The 25,817-nt window shown below is 41.1% G+C and overlaps 1 protein-coding gene across 1 annotated transcript in view; it reads left to right on the forward strand.

Annotated features, from left to right (window-relative positions):
- Window positions 1-794: 794 nt before the first annotated feature.
- LOC124134571 overlaps window positions 795-25,817 on the forward strand; it is a 32,098-nt gene continuing 7,075 nt past the window's right edge. Inside the window, exons 1-16 of the mRNA XM_048393056.1 lie at window positions 795-875; window positions 5,577-5,833; window positions 6,883-7,022; window positions 7,758-7,862; window positions 9,283-9,405; window positions 10,222-10,313; window positions 11,748-11,820; window positions 12,218-12,886; window positions 13,440-13,640; window positions 15,840-16,043; window positions 18,715-18,893; window positions 19,730-19,788; window positions 21,501-21,796; window positions 22,548-22,669; window positions 23,279-23,334; window positions 23,958-24,130. Of these exons, the coding sequence (XP_048249013.1) occupies window positions 5,622-5,833; window positions 6,883-7,022; window positions 7,758-7,862; window positions 9,283-9,405; window positions 10,222-10,313; window positions 11,748-11,820; window positions 12,218-12,886; window positions 13,440-13,640; window positions 15,840-16,043; window positions 18,715-18,893; window positions 19,730-19,788; window positions 21,501-21,796; window positions 22,548-22,669; window positions 23,279-23,334; window positions 23,958-24,130 (2,704 nt within the window). The 5' untranslated portion in view covers window positions 795-875; window positions 5,577-5,621. The remainder of the gene's footprint in view (window positions 876-5,576; window positions 5,834-6,882; window positions 7,023-7,757; window positions 7,863-9,282; window positions 9,406-10,221; window positions 10,314-11,747; window positions 11,821-12,217; window positions 12,887-13,439; window positions 13,641-15,839; window positions 16,044-18,714; window positions 18,894-19,729; window positions 19,789-21,500; window positions 21,797-22,547; window positions 22,670-23,278; window positions 23,335-23,957; window positions 24,131-25,817) is intronic.

The following is a 25,817-nucleotide window of genomic DNA, read 5'->3' on the forward strand; positions in this document are numbered from 1 at the left end:
TGTCCCATCCACATGCATCCCAGACAGCTAATGGGACTTCTCACTAGTCAAACCCACCGGAGAATGTGAAAACTCCCCAACACTGCAGCCTTCTGCATTACCCAGATTGTCAGAAGGGCTGTATTCCTGGTAGCAAACCCGTGTACTCTTCCAATGTCAGTCAACAAATTGGGAAATACCAAACCTAGGGCACCGAGAACAATGGGGAGTCGGACAATTTGGTACAGAGGATGCAAATGTGACATTTCGAAAGCGGGGTCACAGGAACATGGGATTATGGGATATGCCCAGCGAGACAAGTGACAATCAAGTATATCCGGGTTATGAAATTTTGAAATGATGCCCTTTGTTGGAAAGCTGACCCAATCGTGCATTGAATATGTATGTCAGATAAATATGGATTAACAATGCAGTTCAGGGGGATTTTAGTGGACAATCACATGTCTGGTCGCCTGATAACATTGCAACAAACAGAGTAGGCTATTGTCCCTTGTGCAAGAAAAATATTTTTCTCGAAAAGAATATTTTTCTACCCATAACATATTTTTAAGACGTCGATTCTTTATTTTGTTAAATACGAGAAAATATGTCTGATTTACTTATCATGTTTATTATTTTCATTCAAAATAAAAAGGACAGTTCCAGCAAACTATGCTACAATGTGTATAAGCATAATTATTTTCAAATATCATTAACATTCCACAATATTTGTTTGAACTGATGTGATTTTGTTTTATAAGAAGAAACAAGAAAAAAAACGTTTGTATTTTATGTGTTAATATTTGTGGGATTTGTTTTCAGGTCTTGGTCCCAAGACAGAGTTCAAAGCAGGGTCTGAAATAAACGTCACATGGCACATAGCGTACCCACATCAAGTGAGTGGTCACAGGAACCTTACATATACTAGTAGTTTATACATGCAGCTTGTGCACTACGTTCACTAACCAACATGCTTTGAAATTTATATAAGAATGATTTGTGTGGTGGTCAGATAAGATACACATTAGATATAAAACTTAGAAAACGCCAGAGTATTACCTGTCTCGATTATCCGACGAAACAGATTCCATTGGGCGGAAAAGGCATACGGGTGGGAAATTATATGAATGGATCACTGGAAATCAGTGATAACACCGGGTGTTTGCGAAAAGGGAATGTTCTGTCTTACCGGTTCCACCCGCCACTTCCACAATTTGCATAAAGCAGTATCTGTTTGTTGCCTGACGCCGTACAGCAGCACGATTTGTTTGTGTTTGTTTGTTTGTTTGTTTGTTGTTTAACGCTGCACCCAGCAATATTCCAGCCATATGACGGCGGTCTGTAAATAATCGAGTCTGGACCACACAATCTAGTGACTGACATCATGAGCATCGATCCACTCAATCAGGATATAATGACATGACTTGTGTGTGTGTGTGTGTGTGTGTGTGTGTGTGTGTGAACCAGATAATCCAGTGATTGACATCATGACCATTAATCTGGGATACGATGACATGCATCAAACAAGTCAGTGAGCCTGACCACCCGATCCCCTTAGTCGCCTCTAACGACAAACATAGTCACCTTTTACGGCAAGCATGGGTTGCTGAAGACCTATTCTACCCCGGATCTTCACGGGTCGCACAGCAGTACGATGAAACGGCCAGTGGAATCTGTTGCTGCATATAATCGAGACTGATTATTCTCTTGCGCTGACGTTATATATCTAAAACATATTAATCTCTTGTTAATGATAATCAAGGCAATATAACATTCAGATAGATGCTGCTCCTTGTTGCCTTCAAGCTACGTAAGTCCGGTATCATTCAAAGTATCTTTTCATTTGTGATTTTAATCGTAGTATTTTTGTTGATTTTAACTGTTTGGCTAATCTTTCTGATCATCGCCAGTAGCCAGAGGGATGGTGTAAATCCTGCTGGGGACCATGTCGGTAGCAGATTTACCGTAAGTCCCCATGGTCCCACGTATGGTGGCCTAACTCTGGTTGCTGGCGATCTACAGCCCGTTTATATAATGTGTCGTCTGTTATAATTTGATCATTTTATTGTTCTAAAACTAGTTTTACAATTATAATCTGTGATATATTGCTAGTTGTTTACTGTCCTTCGACGACGTGTACATGATATAAATGCATAACTCGTTCAAGTCACGACATGGCTGAAATAGTGCCGATGTGACTTTAAATATTAACTCACTAACTCACTATTGTTGCCTTCAGCATATCTTTTCATACTGGTGAGCATATGAAATTTCTCGATTACCAGTTTCTGTTTTTTTCTATTAATGATGAGGAAATTGTGTACAAACCAAAAAAATATCTAATATTTTGTTGTGATTCGGGCGAAAATAGACATGCTGGTGATCCAGTGAGCCATACAAATATGCATGAAGCCTACATTATTATGAAATATGTGATGGTACACTTAGAAACTATAAACAGTACGCATTAAGAATAATATGAAGATATCAACTTTAAAATATATATATTATAGTATCGACTTGACTTTTGAAATTATTGCATGATATAAAGAATACATTATTTGTTGGAAAATGTTATCTCTTTTGTCATGTGCCATCCTTTTGCATTTAACGTCAATAAAACACACTTACTTTGCCAGACAATTTAGACGTATAGCAGCAAACACAATTTTTTTAGATTGTTAATGTGTGTAGATTTATTATGCATGTACAAAAGTTCTTTTCCATAATCAGCAGACTGACGCAAGTCAACCTGATTTATGAAACATTTTTGTCACAATAAGGCTTTGTTAAGAATGAATCAGCAGATATCTGCTCACAAGCGTTATTACTGAGTTAGAATACTTTGAGAAGGTGAGCGCCTCCGTTCTGAATAGAAACATTCTTTATAAAGGGAGAGTACCGCTGGTGATATTATTCAGTGACTGAAAGGACTGCTAAGTTCTTTCAAGAGCATTCGCATGTAAACAGGTATTGACAGTTCTGGGGTATTATTGATGAGTGACGGCAAGCTACCGGAGAGCGTGTGTGTAACGTTTGAGTGAATATGTAGGGCACTCTGACGACACCGCTGTGGAAACAAGGCACTTGCTCTACTTAGATATATAGGAGTGACACAGCAGTATTTATTGTCGTGACTTGAATCAACCAAGTCACCGAGCATGACCATCCCATCACGTTAGTCGCCTGGCCTGAGTTGAAAAGATAGAAAAGAAATACGTACATATTTTGAACATATATTAGAATTTTTGTGATGACAAATGTGTATCTGCGCTTCAGTATCTCTTAAGATACCAATGCTCTAGTAGCCAACGCTATCATTTTAGTGTGATAAAAGGCTAGTGGACGCTCTTGCCTCGGGAAGATAAGGAAATTGCAGCGTTGTCTAAAGGACCTCCCGGAGAGGTGGCTCGATCCCGGTCGCGTCATACCAAAATACGTTAAAAAACTGTACTTTCCTATCTGGCGCTTTAAGGGGCTAAACAAGGACTGGTAGGCTGGTAGTCAGTATACTATGTCTGAGTGGGGTATAAATGTTTAACTGCGGCATAGTATCTCAGTCGGCTAGCACCATAAACCGTTATCAATCCGGACTAGTGCACGTACACACACACGTGCATGCACATCGCTATAGAAGTGCTGTAACCTTGGACGCGACGTTAAACCCCATTTCACCTCACCTCAGAAATACTGGGATATAGACGATGTAGATAATAGGAACATACATCTTCAGCTCCCAAAGCATCTCAAACATTTACTTTTCAAATACAATCCATCATGTCTTTACTTATTTCCGGATCATAATGGCCCAAAAGATAAGGTTTTGACAGTTGAAATTTATTGATAAATGTTTAAATATCAATTAGTCCGTATTTTGAACATGTCATGCCTTTAACCAATTTATTACCGTCAGTTATATCTGTCACTAGCAACTCAGGGAATACGACATCCTTTATAGTGATTTAAGTGATTTCTCTGACTTAAACCATGTTACGTTTAAAACATAATTTTTCCATAGGTTTGCATAGTGACCTATGGTTGCGTCAGTTTAACTTGCTCAAAATGCACGTTCAGAATGGCCAGTGGATTCCTGGCCCAGAATCAAACGCAACAACGTCATCAATGGTTTAATGATGGAGCAATTAAGCATACAGACACTTAGCACCCTTTATGTTGATCCGGGTACGTTCGATCTCCATCCAACACTCTCACGCTCAAGATGCAGGTCGGTGTGAAACAGCTGAACGGAGCATATTATTAAGTATTCCTTTCCCAACACGCCGTACACTTAAGCAGGAACTATAATTGACGTCTATGACACACACCTCCTTTTGGAGAACTAAAAGATGTCATTACACCTGTCAGTATCGCCAACACATATTCAAAGCTACTGGTAATGTGTATAATTATCGTTGATGACCTCACAACATTTACAGGCAGGATCTCTTAACAGGGTATTTCATACACTGATACATCTGTTCTGGCGTTTCAGGTCAGTTAGGCTTTTATTGTATCAACAGTTCTGGTATTCTGGTATTCTGGTATTCCGGTACATGAGACATTAAAGCTGCTACTTGTACCAGTCCTTTTAATCACGTGTGGTTATAAGAGGTTAATTTTTAAGAAGAACTTTACTAAACCAAACCATCAGCTGCTCAACATCGAACCTCACTTGGGTGGGAACCATCAAATTTCAGTTAAAATCTAACCTATTACTATCCCAAGTCAAATACGTTCTCCAACTAGAAATATAAATAAAAGAGACGAAATCATTTTCTAAAGAAACCTCAGAGAGTTCATTCATTCGTCACCACTCGTCCCTTTCCGTAACCTGCAAGAAGACTCGTCCCCCTATCGATGAATGTTATGTGCGAAAATACGACAAACCAATCAGAATGCGCGTATGATTTCAAGTTCTTCGTCATAGAATCCCTCAGAAATAATTTTTGAATTTACATATGTCTTGCATCTAAAAATATACCAAAGACACAGTTAAATGTGTTCAACCATACTGTATAATTCCGCACGTCCCGATGTACTTTAAATTGCATCTGAAATAATGTGGGAAATCTGGGAAAACTGTGTGAACCATTACGCAACGAGTTGACAATTGTTTTAGGTATGCCCGTTTGCGCTAAGACGGAACCCGGTCGCAAAAATGGCCACGAGAGGGGCACGAGTCGCTATTCGGCTTGTCCCGGAATAACAGGAGTTGGTCACGAATGAGAGTTCATTGTACGATTCCGACTACAATTACGTAGTGTTCATTAATTACTATCAAATAGTGATGATACCAGATGTTTACAAAAAGGTTAGTGTATCCAGCCCGAACTGTGGCACCCGATAAAAACACATGCAAAGCCATGTCAACTGTTCATTCGAAAAACAGGCAACCATGTTTTACAAGTCAAATTAGGTAGTTGCATCAGACATCCTTGTCTGTCACAGACGCTTTAAATTTGGAAATGTGCACCACATGGCTACCATAACACTTTTGTTTTACTAAGGCTTTGCATGTTGTAGAAATGCTTTCTAGGTAATGGTTTTGAGTTAGTTTGGGTTACTCTTATGTAATTGTTACAATTGTAACTTTTCAGGGAGGGTTTTACCTTCAAATCCTGGACAGGAATGACCGGGAAGTGATGCGCTACCAGGATGACTCCATCACTGTGAATGTAAGTGCATCAGCAGAACCCGAAACAGCAGCAGAGCCGGAATCAACGGCAGAACCGGAATCAACGGCAGAACCAGAGAGTACGGCGGAACCAGAGGGCACGGCAGAGCCGGAGGGTACGGCAGAACCCCAAAGCACCGGCGGTAGAGCAATTGTACTTCTCGGCTACAACGATACCACGTATGTTAGCAACTTCCAATGTTGTGTAATACCATGAATAGTTTCTTATTATACGACTCCTAGGCTATTGGTGAAATACATGTCCACTGGTTATAGTCTTCACAATAATTTTCGACAAGACACGATTTTCGAGAAGAATAGTTTTCTAGTATCCCATTGGTGGTCGTAGGCGACGAATAAAGTGGGTGAGCTGGTCAGGCTCGGTGACTTGACTGAACGCGTGTCACCGTGAATCGATGGGAGGATCGGTGCTCATGATTTCGTTCACTGGTTTGACTTGTCCAAATTCTATTATTTACAGGCCCAGTAATACACTCTTCACTCACCCTCTGGACATAACATATTGAGTATATACTCACCGACAAGAGAAACGCGAATACCATACATGTTGGTTAATATATGAAGAATAATTCATATTCATGCACAAACGAACATACTGGTATGTTGTGTGAACCGACGCTCATGAACGCATCACATGTGACGTCATAGATCCATGACTCGAGATGCACCAGTTGTCTCGTGCAGGATTAGCGTGTTAAGTTTGGAAATCACGTGCAGCATATCGTGATAGGAATGAAGACACTCAATGGTAACACTTGACTGACTGTTAGTCTTGTCTTATCGTACATTCTTCTCCACATGTTTCAATAGTTTCTTTTGGCGGTGAGTATATATTGAAAACGTATTCATACAGTCATACTTGTGCTCAAACGTTGTTTCTCTTAAATAATAACGTTAATGAAGTGCCACAAAATTCCAAGATTATATCTGCCAGTACCCACTGGTTGTGGGCTTAAAGCCCAGATAACCCGTACATCTATTATTTGTCTTTCAACCCTATACCCGCCCTCATTGGTTTTCACCAGCGTTCCAAGCTTCTGTGACCAGGCTATCATTTACCTGATATGACTAAACTACTGTTGATAAGGTAGTTCCTATCTTCCCGAGGCAATGGAGCTAACTGACAATAAAAGTCCAGTTCCCGCGAAACTGGACTTTTATAGTCGGGAAGATAGTCAATTGTAATGGTGTGTGTGTGTCTTCTACAGAACCCTCAGCTACACAATCACCCTACCCGACATCGAGTGTGACGGCTGTACCCTCAGACTGATCAGACAGGCCCTGGAGTGGGGAACGTGTACCCGTCAGTATCTCTTCTGGAGCTGCGCCGACATCAAAATCATTAAAGGTACATCGTCATGTCATTATGGCTGTATCTGTTGTAACAGTACTGGCGTATTTACCGTAGCTATTATATAAATTTGGAAACAAAATTACCTAATGATATCATTGTGTTTAATGGAGCAGCAGACGTGAATGACTGGTGCTTTCATTACTTTACCTGTAAAGAGTAGTCTCCCTTAGACGTGCCAGGAACGTCTGATCACTTGTGTAAGATGGTTTCACCAAAGTGGTAAACGTGTAAACCTATACAACTGTCAGACCTTTCCTTCAACTTTAAGCAGACACGCCATTATAAAACTGAAATTCTTTTCAAAACGGTGTTAAAACCAAAATCTAACTCTGAAGGAATAAATAGAGAGACCCGTGAAGATCCGTGGTAGAATAGGTCTTGCCGTAAAAGGCGACTATGCTTGTCGTAAGAGACGACTAACGGAATCGGGTGGTCAGGCTCGCTGACTTGGTTGATGTATGTCATCGTATCCTAATTGCGTGGATCGATTCTCATGGTTATCACTGGATTGTCTGGTCCAGGGCGGCGTTAAACAAACAAAACAAAAGTAAATAGAGAAATATCATCTCTGAAGATCTATTATGAAAGATAATACGTCACACAGATATAATTATTCTCGTAAGCATGCAGAATACGTGGGCATATTGTTGAGTTTATGTTTTAAGTATTGGTAAATAATGTGTTCATCTGTTAACACGTCATGCGTTTTAATGTACTGTCTCAACGTAGGTGATGTCGCTGACCCCCAAAGGCTTTGTTCTGGGCAAGGACGTTGGCAGGATGATCGCTGTTACTGCAACCGCTTGTACAGAGGTGACCGATGCCAGTTTAAAGGTATAGTGATATGTTATTTTATGTACTTAGTTGTCAGCATTTCCATTCAAAAGAAGTCTAGTTTTATAAACGAAATGAATATAATCAAAACAAAAGGACATCATATCTTTGATAAACGTCTTACTAACTGTTTCAATGGCTTTCTAGAAGTTGGTGGGTAAATAGGAAAATGTACAATATTTTTAATAAGAACTTCTGGTTAATTATTTTTATCTAAACTCACTAACTTCTAGATTGCTAATAAAACAGTGACGTGGTGTCAGCTTGTTCAAAATTCAATTTGCCAGCCTATGGATGCGACCAGGAAATATTTTACTGGCGCTTCCAAAACTTTATGCTACAATGAACTTCGAATTTTGTGATTTATTCATACGCCCACCAAAAGCTGAGAAACTCCGAATACTGAGTTCATCATGTTTATATTTATCGTTGTACTTGGGTATATGTCGTTTGTTACATCACGTAATGACAGCCGAGACAGCGATGCGTTCGATAGACGTCAACTTGTTTTGAGGAGGATAGTGTCACTTGATCAATAAGCTCACCCACTGTACACTTAAGACCACTGTAGGTGTAAGGGCACAGCAAACGTCTTCTACAAATAAAAACCTTAAACATCCACGAGTCCTAGAGCTGTTCCATAAAGCGATATAAGCGCAAAGATGATCGTAACTCCCATACTTCACCACAGACAATAGTGGCGCTAAGATCACATTATGGAACGGAGTCCAGGGACCCGTTCCACAAAGTGATCGTAGCGCTAAGATGATCGTAACTCCCATACTTTAACATAGACCTACGACAGTCTTAGCGCTAAGATCACTTTGTGCAACGGTGCCCAGAACAATTGAGGAAGATATATATACGTAGAAACACCTCATCAATGCTGAAGATATGTATCACTACCACCAAGCACTGATCAAGCACCGCACCACCGCACCACCGCACCACCCCCCTCAACATCCCCCCACCCCCACCACCCCCAACAAACCCCTCAACAACCACCAACGCCCCCCACCCCCGGCCCTCATCACTTACAAGTTAGGGGGCACGGGTGGCCCAGTTGTCTAAGGCGCCGCGCTTCGCTGTGCAGAGTTGCGTCCCTTGGGCACGCCAGAAACCTATGATTGTGGGTTCGAGTCCCGGTTCGCCCTAATTATGTTTGTCAGCACCATACCCGTGCTCGTGGGTTTCACCGAAGTAAACGTCTAAGAACTGCATCACTTCGGGCTTTCCTCCCACATTAAGCTGACACGCCGTGATATAACTGGAATAATGTTAAAAGCGACGTTAAACACACTCACTCACTCACTTACAGGTTATGTCAACTAACACATCGTAAATCCCTAATACATCGTAAATCCATGAACAGAATCCGAGGATAAATGCCAATCTAAACAACCTGCCTTGTCCTCCTCAGATGACTGTGAGTCTGCCTCCGACTGTGGCGGACATGGCCAATGTGAGGACACCCAGGCGACGTCCTACCCCCGGTTCCAGTGCTACTGTGATATGGGATGGTTCGGCAAGAACTGTCAGCAGGGTAAGTATCAACGCGAGTCCTATGGGGATATCATGTAACCAGATTATCATCATTTGTGAATAGCCGCGTGACTCTGGGATAGGCTGTCGCTACCTGCAGGTTACGGAAGTTTCCAATTTGTGAATAATGAAACGTACATTATTTAACACGTGAATCCACATCTTGAATCCGTCCACCAATAGTGGTTTTGTGGTTTTTTTGTTGCCTCACTCAGCCATATTCCATGTATATAACGGCGGTCTGTAAATAATCGAGTCTGGACCACACACTCCAGTCATTGACATCATGAGCATCAATCCAGGCAATTGGGATACGATGACATGCATCAACCAAGTCAGCGAGCCTGACAACCTGATCCCGTTAGTCGCCACTTACAAGCATAGTCGCCTTTTTACGGCAGGGTTGCTGAAGACCTATTCCATCCCGGATCTTCACGGGTGCCGTCGATAGTAAAAATTACATACATGTGTATACATATCATCAATAATTTTTATTCATATCACGATAAACGCCGGAGGGTTCGTGTCCATGAAGTCCAACACTGTTTATATATATCACTGTGTTAATTCTCTTTGCCATGTGAAAGTATCCGCTAGTCTTGGGTTCGAAACTCACATTAGCCCAGATAATGACCTACCTTTGAACCTCTTGAGGTTTCCAGCAAGAGGTAAACGTCCACGAATACCGTCTTTGGCTTTTTATTCCACATAAAGCTGGCAATGGAAAGACTACAAAAGCGGCTTTAAATCCCACTTATCACTCACGGTTAACTGCTAGACTATATACTCAACCTCTTAATGTAATGTATATTTATAGTGTCTACGGTGAAAAGTAAGACGATCGACTACAGCCGCTACGAGACGAGAAACATGAGCTCTGAGTTTCAACTGTTTTACAGAGAATTACCGGTAAGCTAAATACATGCTTAAACAATAAAGAAACGCAACACATATATGCTAGTTTCCCTTGTATTTGTTTCTCTGTTTTAAATGTCACCATCAATTACGCTTCACTTACCAGTTCTTTAACGTCCTAATCGGCAATGGTCGTAAACTGGTACCACTGACAATTTCCGATTCCAAAGAATCGTAAACGGATGCAAATATTGTTGTGACACTGATCCACAAGACAGGAAACGACTTTAGTGACACATGCATGTATGTGTATCGGCTAAACCCTCTTTCGGAGAGCAGAAGGTCGGTGGTTCGTAGTGACACATGCTGCATGTGTATCGGCTAAACCCTCTTTCGGGGAGCAGAAGGTCGGTGGTTCGTAGTGACACATGCCTCGATGTGTATTGGCCTAACCCTCTTTCGGAGAGCAGAAGGTCGGTGGTTCGTAGTGACACATGCTGTATGTGTATCGGCTAAACCCTCTTTCGGGGAGCAGAAGGTCGGTGGTTCGTAGTGACACATGCTGTATGTGTATCGGCTAAACCCTCTTTCGGGGAGCAGAAGGTCGGTGGTTCGTAGTGACACATGCTGTATGTGTATCGGCTAAACCCTCTTTCGGGGAGCAGAAGGTCGGTGGTTCGTAGTGACACATGCTGTATGTGTATCGGCTAAACCCTCTTTCGGGGAGCAGAAGGTCGGTGGTTCGTAGTGACACATGCTGTATGTGTATCGGCTAAACCCTCTTTCGGGGAGCAGAAGGTCGGTGGTTCGTAGTGACACATGCTGTATGTGTATCGGCTAAACCCTCTTTCGGGGAGCAGAAGGTCGGTGGTTCGTAGTGACACATGCTGTATGTGTATCGGCTTAACCCTCTTTCGGGGAGCGGAAGGTCGGTGGCTCGCTCCCCGCCCGCGTTATACCAAACGACGTTAAAATATGGTACCCCTTGTTACCCTGCTTGGTGCTTAGCACTAAGGGGCTAAAACAAGGACCGATTGGCCCGGAGTATACTGTAAGTGGGTTGGTTATAATGTGGCATGGTATCTCAGTGGGCTTGCATTATAAAACAAGCATTAGGCCGGACCAGTACAAGCAGCCACGCCTACACACCCACATGCATGCACGTGGCTAGATACGTGCAATAATCTTGCACGCGATGTTAAACCCTATTTCACCTCACCTGCTTCTCGCGAAGGTGTCCTGAGATGTGGAACAAACGAGACTGTAGCCGAAATGGTCACAACGTTCTGATCAACTGGGAGGATTTTCAGTTTTGAGTTTTATAAGTTATCGAAGGAGAATACGACATATCACACTCACAGTGTGGTTTGTATACGGGAATGTATTTGGAAGGTATGACTCTGATAACAATGTCAAATCCACTTATATTTAATACAAGTGTAATAATATATATTTTATAATAATTGTTTCATGGTGGATTTTTTTCAGGAGGAGAAAGAAATGGAGGTTGTGATGAGGGTGAAGACGTCAACATGGGTTGGCCTGGGGTGGAAACCTACAGGTACAAACATTTAATAGATATGATCTGTGTTCGTGAGTTGGGTTTTTGGCCGCACTCAGCATTATTCCAGCTTTAACACGGCGGCTGGTCAATTATCAAATCTGGGCAGACAATCCGGTGTCCGATATTACAAGTCGGGGTACTATGTCACTAAACCAAGTCGCTGAGCTTGACACCCGATTAAATTATGTTGCTAATTACAAAAAAGCAATAGACTCATTAGAACCCGGGTGCCCATGGTGTCCTGGATATTGGTAACTGCGAGTCGCGATATGACGATTAGAAGTTACAAGAGGGCTTAATATGCAAGTTAATCTATATTTGAACGAATATGAAGAATATCCCAAGTGGATTATAGTCCCCAAATCTTAATATATATTCAAACAAATTATTTCAGATTTTCGATCTGGGTGTCAGCTGTTCCCAAATTTACCTGCATTACCAACCCCCGCGCCTCAGGGTACAGCAGAACCCGAAAACACGGCGGAACCGGAAACAGCAGCAGAACCCGAGTCGACAGCGGAACCGGAAACAGGAGCTGAACCCGAGTCAACAGCAGAACCGGAAACAGGAGCAGAACCCGAGTCAACAGCAGAACCGGAAACAGGAGCAGAACCCGAGTCAACAGCAGAACCGGAAACAGGAGCAGAACCCGAGTCAACAGCAGAACCAGAGGGCAATTCAGAACCTGAGCCCGAAGGATCATCTAATAATGCATTACCTCAATGCATCCTAATGTCTGGTCCCACCAGTGCACGGAATCCAAGCGGCGGACCAATGCCTGAACCAGAGGCGTCAGCAGAACCTGAACACTCAGCGGAACCGGAGAGCACAGCAGAACCTGAACACTCAGCGGAACCGGAGAGCACTGCAGAACCAGAGAGCACAGCAGAACCAGAGAGCACTGCAGAACCAGAGACCGGAGCAGAACCGGAGACCACAGCGGAACCGGCGAGTGGAGCAGAGCCAGGTGCAGAAGGAGAACCAACTGCTGAAGGAGAACCTACCCCGGGAAGAACAGGAACAGGTATCCCTGGAGCGACTCCTGGTGGTGACAAGCAAGGAGGTAGGCTACTGCAGCACCGGACGCTCGGAGTAATGTGTGTCTGTGTGAATGATGCTTAAGAATATATACAATTTTTGCAAATGGATGTTATCAGAAGTACACATCAATGAAATTGGATTTGGGAGTCATAATGGTTCATGAAACCTGTTTACTTTTTTTCTAAAAAACATGCAATTGTTGTTACTTATATTACCGGAAGCGACAGAATAAGAATGTTTTCATGATAAGTGTACCATCAACAAAGTTCTTAGTGTCAAACAACCAAATAGTGAATTGGGATCATTTCTATAATTAATCTAACTGCTTGATAACACAGATATATACGTCGTGTGACTAGGAGATATGTTATTACAGTAAATTACGGTTATAACGAACACGCTTATAACGGACTGACGGATAAAACGAACATACTTTTTGGTCCCGACTATTTGCTGTAGTTATGCTGTATATATGCTTATAAAGAGCTACGGTTATAACGAACTAAAATTAGTAGTCCCTTTGAGTTTGTTATAACCGTAGTTTACTGTACTAAGAAATATTTCTGATCATCCAGCCCGCACACACGCTATGGACTGCACGGATATGGTGATCGGGTCTGCCCGGGGGATGAGGAGCAGGGTGGGAGATTATTACACCAGGGACAGGTCCACCCCTCAACATGATGACTTCTATGGTGGAACTAACAGTCTCACAGCTGCCCTCGGCTATGAGGAGAACGGTTATACTGTTATCCTGTTCAGGAAGAAACTCACTGGTGGGTAGATTGCAAACGTCCCTAAGGTTGAACAAATGAACGTTGCCTGTATCGTGTGACACATTGTTGATGGAACGATCCTTCCTTCCTCATTGCTGTTGTCATTTCAATTCATCGGGGTGTAGCAGACTTATTTTGCTCAAATATGAACACGTTCACCCCCCACGTTAGGCGCCAATTCAGCGGGCATAAAACTTTTCCAAGTCCCGTGATTGGATTCGAACCACGGACCTTCTGATCCGAGGTCGGACGCCTTGCCCACATGACCAAAGATGTTAACCCCGTCAGCAAACTGACAAGGTAAGGATGTCATCTGTGGGATGACTCCACGTCCTGCTACAAGTGCAAAACAACAGTAGAATGCACCCTATGATGGTATTCATACTCGTAACCTGTGTTGAGAAAAAGAGTAACACCAATTCCAGAGCATTCCATTTAGTATCATATAATTATTATGTATAGTTTGACCAGATATTATTGAGAATAGTTCATACAATTTTGGGCATCAATATGTACCATATCAAAGATGGATGTAGAACTATGTCTGATTCAAGGGAGACAACTCCACGTATCATATTTGTTAAGTATGACCAGTTGTCTCCCTTGGTAAAACACGCCAGCAGACGACAACCGCTGTGGAAATGGCAGCTTTGGATAAAAGATTTGTTATTTCTAAATTATATAATCAAGGAATTCGATCAGTACATGTCATTACAGTGAGATGAGACATTCCACTATCAGTGTACCGTGTTTTGATCAATATTGACAGTGGAGATGGAATTGAGCACAAAAAGGGAACAGGTGGGCAACTGAAATTGACTGTTGGTAACAGAAGGCGGCTTGGTATATTGGCGGCTGAAAACAGACGCATGTGCAGAGAAATATAAGGCATTAAATGATTAATAGAGGAACAGTTCATGTTTCTAAAGAGACAATAAGAACGCATTTGCATGCAAAGGATTGGCAGAATTACAGGGGAATTCCATCAGACCTGAACAACAAGAACGACGTTTGAACTGGTGTTTTGAGCGTAGAAATTTAAATTGGGAGAATTTTATGTTGTCAGATGAAAGGTCAGTGTGGCTATGTTCAAACTGCATAAAAATGTGGACTTAAGGTACAGAACAACCAATTTACCAGCGTCCATAGTTGTCCTAAATTTCATGTATGGGATCGGGTGTCTGTGTAGTGAATCGAGTGAGTATGGTTTTACGCCGCTTTTAGCAATATTCCAGCAATATCACGGCGGGGGACACCAGAAATGGGTTTCATACATTGTACCCATGTCGGGAATCGAACCCGGGTTTTCGGCGTGACGAGCGAACGCTTTAACCACTAGACTCCCTGACCGCCCCGTGTGTATTTGAAGGTAACATGACTAGTGTAGTGAACACTGATATTCTACTAGAACATCTCCGTCCAGCAGCACACGTTTTGAATGGCGAAGGGTTGGTATTCCATCGTGACAATGATAAACAAAATAGAGCGAAGCATTGTCAGGGATGGGTTAACGAGCAAAATGTACTCCTGGAATGGCCCAGCTATGGTCCGGACCTGAACCCAATTGAAAATATTTGGGATATCATGCAGGACAATATAAATGAAAAAAGCCCCAAGAATATATGTGATATGAAAGCAGAGGTGGTGAGATATTGGGACAGAATGACTCATGATTTTCTAACTTCCTTGATTGGCAGTATGCCTTGCTGCATTGAAGCATGTGTTAAGAAAAGGTATGGTGAGACAACATATTGAACAATTTGCTGTTTTATAGTTTTATCTCTTGGTATATGACTTAATAAATTGATAATTAACAATTTCAATGTTTTTATTCTCAGTAATATCTGGTCAAACTATATTTTGTGATAAAATACTGCATTTATCTTAAATTATGAATTGATAACTCACTCGAATTAAATATCATGTTATTCAGGGAAGGCTATGATGGCTAGATAGGTAGCGCCTTATTTCACGTTAGTTACTATCGCTTTAGGCGTCTGAACTTGCGGTGAAGAGTGAAGTCCCTTAATCGGATCGATGTTAAACTCACTCATTTACTATATATATCAATGAAACCTCTTACGCGTGGTTGTCTTTCAAATAAATAGTATACATGTATGCACTTCGGTCATGAATTTTTCATCTGTAGATGTTAAGAGCTGGTATGCGAAAACTGACGGTCAATTTGGGTTTTTTCAGCCACTGAGCGCGCTGACTATAGTTTCGATCCCGCCCCTATGACTGTGATTTGGGCCAGGGGTCAAGACAGCGGCAACCTGATACATACTCCTCGATCTGGCATCGAAGCAGGAAGAGCGTCCAACGCTATGTATTACCATGACGACGAGCTGAAGTATCACGGCCACAGACCCAACAGAGGCACAGCTACCATCAACTTCAGAGGTACGTCTTGTAGTACCGTTATTTGTATCAGTTGGAACGCCATGTAGTAGCCTTATTTACACAACGTGGACCCAGAACGCCATGTAGTCGCGTTATTTACACCACGTGGACCCAGAACGCCATGTAGTAGCCTTACTTTACACCACGTGGACCCAGAACGCCATGTAGTTGCCTTACTTTACACCACGTGGACCCAGAACGCCATGTAGTAGCCTTACTTTACTCCACGTGGACCCGTAGTCGCGTAAGTTACACCAGTTGGACCGATAACGTCCCAACGTAGTGACAATTACACCATATGGACCAGAATGTCATGAAGTAGCATTATTTACCCCAGTTGAATCTATAACGTCATCAAGTAGCGTTATTTACCAAAGTTGGATATATAACGTCATCAAGTGGCATTATTTACCCCAGTTGCATCTATAACGGCATCAAGTAGCGTTATTTACCCCACCTGAATATATAACGTCATCAAGTAGCGTTATTTACCAAAGCTGAATCCATAACGTCATCAAGTAGCGTTATTTACTCCAGCTGAATCTATAACGGCATCAAGTAGCGTTATTTACCCCAGTTGTATATATAACGGCATCAAGTAGCGTTATTTACCAAAGCTGAATCTATAACGTCATCAAGTAGCGTTATTTACCTCAGTTGAATATATAACGTCATGGTGTAGCTTCAGTTACACCATGTGGCCCCAGAATGCCATGCAGTAACGATATTTACCCACGTTGAATATATAACGTTACGAAGTAGCGTTATTGTCCTCAGCTGGATCTATAACCTCATGGCATAGCGTCATTTACACCACGTGGACCTAGAACGTCATGTGTTGTGTAAATAACAACAGATGCTACTTTACGGAGTTCGAGTACACACATAGCAGCAACATAGTTTGTCATACATATCATTTTTTGCACTTATTTCGTCGATAAAAGCCTGTGTTGTGAAACGGGGCACAAGTAAACAACGCAAATTTGAATGTACATCTTAGCAACTTATACCTATCGTGGTGGAAATAATGTATAAGGTATGGAGGAGGAATGAGTGCGTACGGTTGGAGTGTCCCCATGAACTGGAACTGGATGTGTTGGATAAAACACGGCAGAGGGTTTTTATGAGATTTGAAACCCGAATCGAAGGATTCGAGGACGAGGGTTTTAAATCTCATAAAAACCCGAGTGTAAGTGTTTTTTCTTACTTATAAACCGAAAAAAGAAAATTAAACAACATATGTCAACAATTGTATACTCATATACCCAACAATTACGCTACATTACAACACCACATTTAATAGTAGGACACGCTGTGCGTTGCACGGTCGAGATTTATTCCCGCAATTGCGTTAACATACATACATTTAATGTTCCATAGCTTGGATCTTACATACAATGAAACATACATTATTTGATCATAAATTAACTTGCTGTTGCCCGACAAGTAAAACCAGAGGTAAGCAACACCTTTAGAGAACATACTCTGGAACCGTGTTCCCTCAACGACTGCAAGCAGCAACTACCGGAGGGTTTACAGTATGCATGTGATCTACTGGGGATGTACATGAACACTTAAACCTGATATATTCATTAAGCTACATATAAACATTGAAATATTGTAATACTGGCTCGGTAGCCCACACGTACACAGAAAACACTTTGACACCGACACATATATACTTTAATAAGTATATAATACAGCTGCATCACTTAATCACATCATAGTGTAGTATAATGGCTGCTAGCCTATGAACCCACAGTAAGCACATTCGTACTGACAATAATATTCACAAACACTGCAAATACTGTATTAGGGCATTTTCACTCGCTGTATTATAACGGTTCTTCAGCTCAGAACAGCATCGTATGAAAGCGGCTTACATTAGTATTATATTGGCTCTTCAGTCCAGAGCACCATCACATCGTACGACTGCACGTACAGTCCCCCCAGTCACAAATCTGAAACATACAGACAACAGATTAATGCATTGAAAATGCAATACTTTTTCACATAAAGAAATAGAAATAATCTAATGGCCGTGCTTGCATGAACAATGAACAATCCAAATCCTCACACCCCTTAAATACCCCAGTTTAACGCCACCTAGCGGGGTGGACTACTCACTTACATCATCGCTACAAACCGCTAGGAGAAAGTTATTTCCTTCTTATTCATCCTTCAAACGAAAGAAATAATATTGTTTCAAACATACACTCCATAAACCTAAAGAAACTGGCGTAAAATATCTGTTCCTGACGCACGGTACTTGCAAAATACATTCTTAAAAGCATTGTGATTTGTCAGATTAAGAAGCCCAATCTGTTAAGGCTCAGAAGTCACGACAAAATCTTACCAGCATTGACGGGACAGAATTTTTAAAATCATGGTAATGGGAATACCCTCATCATAACCATCAACACGGGTCTGACCTTATCATTGTATAGGCAAGTACAGTAAACTACGGTTATAACGAACTCAAAGGGACCACTAATTTTAATTCGTTATAACCGTAGTTCTCTATAAGCAAATGTACGGAATATATACAGCAAATAGACAGGACCAAAGAAATAGTTGGTTATAACCTTCAGTTCGTTATAAGCGTGTTCGTTATAACCGTACTTTGTTGTATACAAATAAACTTTATAGCGTCTCATGTCAAACGTTGCAGAACGATCCGGGACTCCCACCGGATGTACTGGTCAGTGGCCAGCCACGTGCAACGACTGCCCCTACCAGGTGACCTGGGTCGTGGACGTGGCCAATGACATGGTCAACTTCACCATCACTGCCAGGCTGAACGGGGCGAGGAGTTGGATAGGGCTTGGATTCTCACCTGATGGGAGAATGGTAGGTGATCTCATTTAAAATTATGAACCTTTGTTCTATATTGTTTCTCTTGACATCGAGGTTTAGTTGTATCTAATATGTTTAAACGTGCGTAAAAAAACTCAACCTCATTTATACATTTTACTGTAAAAACATACAGCTATTAGTTGAATAATGACATATTACAAGAACATTTTACTGTACAAATGTACAGCTATTAGTTGAATAATGACATATTACAAGGACATTTTAATGAACACCTATACAGCTATTAGTTGAATAATGACATATTGCAAGGACATTTTAATGTACAAATGTACAGCTATTAGTTGAATAATGACATATTGCAAGGACATTTTAATGTACAAATGTACAGCTATTAGTTGAATAATGACATATTGCAAGGACATTTTAATGTACAAATGTACAGCTATTAGTTGAATAATGACATATTGCAAGGACATTTTAATGTACAAATGTACAGCTATTAGTTGAATAATGACATATTGCAAGGACATTTTAATGTACAAATGTACAGCTATTAGTTGAATAATGACATATTACAAGAACATTTTAATGTACAAATGTACAGCTATTAGTTGAATAATGACATATTACAAGGATATTATGCTGGTTTAATTTACGAATGGAGTATTAATCATTTCAAAATAGTATCAATCGATTCAGAATGTGTCTGAAGTATGTTTATACAACATCCGTGTGAATAACAGAGAACATGTTGTTTTCAATTCCAATGTATCTGGTTGTTAAGCCCTTGTTGCTAATTTCTCCATCAGTACGCTAGCCCCTTCCCTTGTCAATACATGTACTGCAACCAAAACCTTTCTCAACTTTAGTCATCATCTGACGCTGTGATCGGATGGGTTGAGGGTTCCACAACTCACATCTCAGACAGGTATGTACTGTAGTCCAGAGTGATACTAACAACCACGTGTGTAGCTGGAGTGGTGTATAACATAGGTATGTAGCTACATTGATGTATCTCCGACAGTTATGTACTGTAGTCCCTAGTGATATGTGACAATCAAGTGTGTAGCTGGAGTGGTGTATAACATATAGGTATGTAGCTACATTGATGTATCTCAGACAGGTATGTACTGTAGTCCAGAGTGATACTAACAGTCAAGTGTGTAGCTGGACTGGTATATAACATAGGTATGTAGCTACATTGATGTATCTCAGGCAGCTATGTACTGTAGTCCAGAGTGATACGCTACAATCAAGTGTGTAGCTGGAGTGATATATAACATATAGGTATGTAGTTACATTGATGTATCACAGACAGCTATGTACGAGTAGCTGGAGTGATATGTGACAATCAAGTGTGTAGCTAGAGTGATATACAACATATAGGTATGTAGCTACATTGATGTATCTCAGCCAGTTATGTTCGTGTAGCTGGAGTGATATGTGACAATCAAGTGTGTTGCTAGAGTGATATACAACATATAGGTATGTGGCTACATTGATGTATCTCAGACAGATATGTACGTGTAGCTAGAGTGATACGCTACAATCAAGTGTGTAGCTAGAGTGATATATAACATATAGGTATGTAGTTACATTGATGTATAACAGACAACTTTGTTTTAGATTGATATTATTTCAAGCAGGCATGCAGCTAGATTGATATATCACACATATATGTAGCGAGATTAATACAACTCAGGTGTTGCTAGATTGAAATATTTCAGGCAGCTATGTAACTACCTGCATTTACTTCATTGAGTTGTGTAGCTTGACTGATATGTCTCAGACAGGTGTGTAGCTAGACTGTTATGTCTCGGGCAGGTGTGTAGCTAGACTGTTATGTCTTAGACAGGTGTGTAGCTAGACTGTTATGTCTTAGGCAGGTGTGTAGCTAGACTGTTATGTCTTAGGCAGGTGTGTATCTAGACTGTTATGTCTTAGACAGGTGTGTAGGTAGACTGTTATGTCTTGGGCAGGTGTGTAGCTAGACTGTTATGTCTTAGGCAGGTGTGTAGCTAGACTGTTATGTCTTAGACAGGTGTGTAGCTAGACTGTTATGACTTAGGCAGGTGTGTAGATAGACTGTTATGTCTTAGGCAGGTGTGTAGCTAGACTGTTATGTCTTAGGCAGGTGTGTAGATAGACTGTTATGTCTTAGGCAGGTGTGTAGCTAGACTGTTATGTCTTAGGCAGGTGTGTAGATAGACTGTTATGTCTTAGGCAGGTGTGTAGCTAGACTGTTATGTCTTAGGCAGGTGTGTAGCTAGACTGTTATGTCTTAGGCAGGTGTGTAGCTAGACTGTTATGTCTCAGACAGGTGTGTAGCTAGACTGTTATGTCTTAGACAGGTGTGTAGGTAGACTGTTATGTCTTAGGCAGGTGTGTAGCTAGACTGTTATGTCTCGGGCAAGTGTGTAGCTAGACTGTTATGTCTTAGACAGGTGTGTAGCTAGACTGTTATGTCTCAGGCAGGTGTGTAGCTAGGCTTATATGTGCAGCTAAATGTGGATATTAATATTTGTAATCGATTCTGTTTACCCAAAGTTGTAACTGCACAATTGATCTCGATCTGTGGTATATGAATCAGTATGATAAACTAGTATCAAAATATCTGTCATTAACAAACATCATTTTCAGGTTCATCACAGGATACAGTCCCCCACAAATTGACACAGTGGATAACTTAGTGGATAAATCAGGAAAACTCACCAATGGAGTGACTGAGATAAAGTTCTCCCGTAAAAGAAATACCGGTCAGCCTCAGGACTTCACCTTCACCGATGCCGACACCGGGTGTCCGTTCTTGTTGTTTCCTGTGGGCGGGGCATATGACTCATCAAGTCTGGCCATCTCCCAACACGCAACCACGCCCCAGGTGTCCGCTCAGAGAATATGCTTCAGCAGCACCTGTGCAAGTCAAACAAACAATGGAGGTAAAAAGGCACCATCTTAAATAGATGTGACTCAAAAAACAGTTTCCAAATAACGGAAAATATTCTAATAACAAGAAATACAGTAAATCTTACACTAGGGCTATGTACAATATTTTGCTTTTAGAATCAGATAAAAAAGAAAGAGGATTTCTTTGTTTCTCGTTAGGAAAATTCATAAATATACTGCCGGACAAAAGAAAGTATACACTTGAAAACTGGATTTGACCAAGAAATTACAAACGTCATCAACACGTTACTAGACTGAAAACAGTCTCCGAAACACTGCAAACCCGCATCAAATGCAGTCTCATCGAATAACCATTTCTTTTTTGTTTCATTTTTGGGCCACCCTCAAATACGGGTGTATATTTTCTTTCTGGCTGTTTAAAGTATGTGATAAGTATGTGACGGGGTATTGATTTCGGGGGGAGGGGGACGTTTGGGAAGGAGAATGGATTCAGTCATCAATGTTGTTTCTTAACGGTCATATTATTCACCATGCAGTTTCAATGTTCTAAGGATCTATGCACCACTTAATGATGGACTTTGTTCATTGTGCTTATATTTATCAGAGAGCGGCGTGGTAGCCTAGTGGTTAAAGCGTTCGCTCGTCACACCGAAGACCCGGGATCGTTTCCCCACATGGGTACACGTGAAGCCCATTTCTGGGATCCCCTGCCATGAAATTGCTGCAATATTGCTAAAAGCGGCGTAAACCCATATCCATTCCACCCTATTTTCTTCATCACAGGTCCCGAACCATCACTGAAGCTCGTGGTCTCCCTGCGCCTTCCTAATCTAGAGTATACAACGGACTACGCCAACAAGCTCTCCGCGCAATACATGAATCTGAAGAACCAATTAGAGAACGCGGTAAGGCAATACTCACGTTAAAATAAAAATATACTTTTCACACACTTCTTAGTTAAATATAACCGTCTGCCTATTGTGCAAACATTTTCGAAATATAGTATGTTGTTTGATAAACATGCATTTTGAATATTGGCATTTAGGGTGTAGGTACAAGCTCTGTTGTTCAAATCAGATGTTCTACATATATATTGTACTGCTCTACTGTTGTCGGCCTTGCTTACTAATGTCAATAGTAAAAGTGATAACGGAAGAGATTGAGACGAGGTAAATACAATCGCATTGTAATCAATGAGGATGGTTTAGAAATGAACAGAATCACTTGACTATGCCAATGAAGAAGACTGTGCAGTTGGTGATACAATGAAACGCCTTTTGAAGCGGAAGGTATCCGAACTAATATATTTCCTGATTAACGAATCTACGTTTCCGTGATTAATCTAGGATTAGCGGGGTTTGGACTAACGAGGTTTTACTGTGATCACATAGCTACCATACAACTACACAAATTCCGTAACTATCAAAGTATTCTATAGTTTCCCCATTTTTCCCGAACTTAGCCCAGTGTGTTTATTAAAAGATTTTACATTGCGATGTGTTGTCACTTTTCAGATGACTAAGCTCAGTAAACCTGATTCTGTAAAGAACATTGAAGTCATCAATATCAGGTACGTCATGCCACTTTCACGTACGTGGCCTTCATCGACATGAATAGATGAGTGAGTGAGTGAGTATGGTTTTATGCCGCTTTTAGCAATATCCCATCAATGTCACGGCAGAGGACACCAAAAATGGGCTTCAGACATTGTACCCATGTCGGGAAACGAACCCGGTTCTTCGGCGGGACGAGCGAACGCTTTAACCACTGTATAGATCAGACTCTGTGTTCAATGGAAAACGGATTTTTTTAACAAAACTCGTAGGAACATGTAATTATTAGATTTGATTGCTCTCTGGAAAAGATAAAAAATATTTAAGTATGTATACAGTTGATACATGTGAGTAAATCTGACTGTATTTGCTCGTAATGTGTTTAAAATAAGGCCGCATTTTCAGACAAATTGAGACGTTGAAAAATTGTTAAATTATACTTCCACAGATGAAAGTAGATCTTATCATCTGAGCAACCACCCAGAGAGTTGTTTTTACTTTAGAATGTGTGAGTCGTTGAATGGTAACGCCGCGTTCACAGCAATGTCACGGCGGGGGGCGAATATTTGTACAAGTATCACTTGTTCCCAACTTGTATTTTCAGGATTCAAATAAAACTGTTTTCTTTCAAAAAATCCAGGCGGGGGAGCGTCATTGCTGACTTCCAGATTACACCTTCATCCAGCACTATCAACGAACAGGCCCTGAAAGGTGACACAGAAAAGTTCTTCGGATCTATTCAAGAAAGTGGCAGTTTAGGAACCGTTGCTGTGGACGCCGGCTACCTTAAAATCACAAACCCTGCTGACACAGGTGGGTTGAACATTGCCAGTGTTGACATGAACGTTACGTTTATTTGTACAACAGATTCTCCACGGTTCGGGGTACCATTTGACCCTTCTTCTCTAGTGTAGAGGTAATTATATATAATGGTGGCTTGACTTCCGAAGAAAGAAAGTATACACCAGGTTTGATGGTGGCTAAAATGAAACGAAAAATTGTTATTCCATGAAGTATTTGATGCGGGTATCATGGTTATGCTCAGGGCTTGAGGTTGCATTTGATACGGGCTTGCAGTGTTTCGGCAACTGTTTTCAACCTAGAAATGTTTGATAACGTTTTTAATTTCTTCAATTCCAGTGTTTCCCTTCCCTCAGTTTATCAATTGTATTGGCACTTCTGACATTTTACAAGACATGGATATGTTGAAACCATAATCAGAAAAGTTTGAATCGAATTGGTGGTGTCGACAGTGGCTATCTTTCATGTTCTGCTGTGCACTCACTGTACAGTGTAACTGTGCACCTATGGTTCGGGGTTCAAATCCACATTTAGGTGCCTACAGGTATAACATGCGCATTCATGGACCACATTTATGTGTGTACCATTATAACATGCACATTCATGGACCACATTTATGTGTGTACTATTATACAGGGACATTCATGGACCACATTTATGTGTGTACTATTATAACATGCACATTCATTGACTACATTTATGTGTGTACTATTATAACATGCACATTCATTGACTACATTTATGTGTGTACTATTATAACGTGCACATTCATGGACCACATTTATGTGTGTACTGTTTAAACATGCACATTCATGGACCACATTTATGTGTGTACTATTATAACATGCGCATTCATGGACCACATTTATGTGTGTACCATTATAACATGCACATTCAAGGACCACATTTATATGTGTACTATTATAACATGCACATTCATGGACCACATTTATGTGTGTACTATTATAACGTGCACATTCATGGACCACATTTATGTGTGTACTATTATAACGTGCACATTCATGGACCACATTTATGTGTGTACTATTATAACGTGCACATTCATGGACCACATTTATGTGTGTACTATTAAAACATGCACATTCATGGACTACATTTATATGTGTACCATTATAACATGCACATTCATGGACTACATTTATATGTGTACTATTAAAACATGCACATTCATGGACCACATTTATATGTGTACCATTATAACCTGCACATTCACGGACCACATATTTGTGTGTTCTACTATAACATTCACATTCATGGACCACATTAATGTGTGTACTATTAAAACACGTGCATACACACTCTTCCTCTCATATGCTGTTCGTTATTTCGAGGGGGCACAGGTGGCCCAGTCGTCTAAGGTGCCGCGATTCGCTGTGCAGAGTTGCGTCCCTTGGGCACGCCAGAAACCTGTGATTGTGGGTTCGAATCCCGGTTCGCCCCGATTATGTATCTAGGTTTGTCAGCACCATACCCGTGCTCGTGTGTTTCACCGAAGTTGTAAACTTCTAAGACCTGCATCACTTCGGGCTTTCCTCCCACATTAAGTTGACAGGCCGTGATATGACTGGAATACTGTTAAAAGCGGCGTTAACCCCAACTCACTCACTCACTCGTTATTTCAATCATTATTTTCGAATACCGCTTTGCCCCGGTTATGTATCTTGGTTTTTCAGCGCTC

Source organism: Haliotis rufescens, unplaced genomic scaffold, assembly GCF_023055435.1.
Source record: "Haliotis rufescens isolate VD_foot unplaced genomic scaffold, xgHalRufe1.0.p SCAF_112, whole genome shotgun sequence".
NCBI classification, from domain to species: domain Eukaryota; kingdom Metazoa; phylum Mollusca; class Gastropoda; order Lepetellida; family Haliotidae; genus Haliotis; species Haliotis rufescens.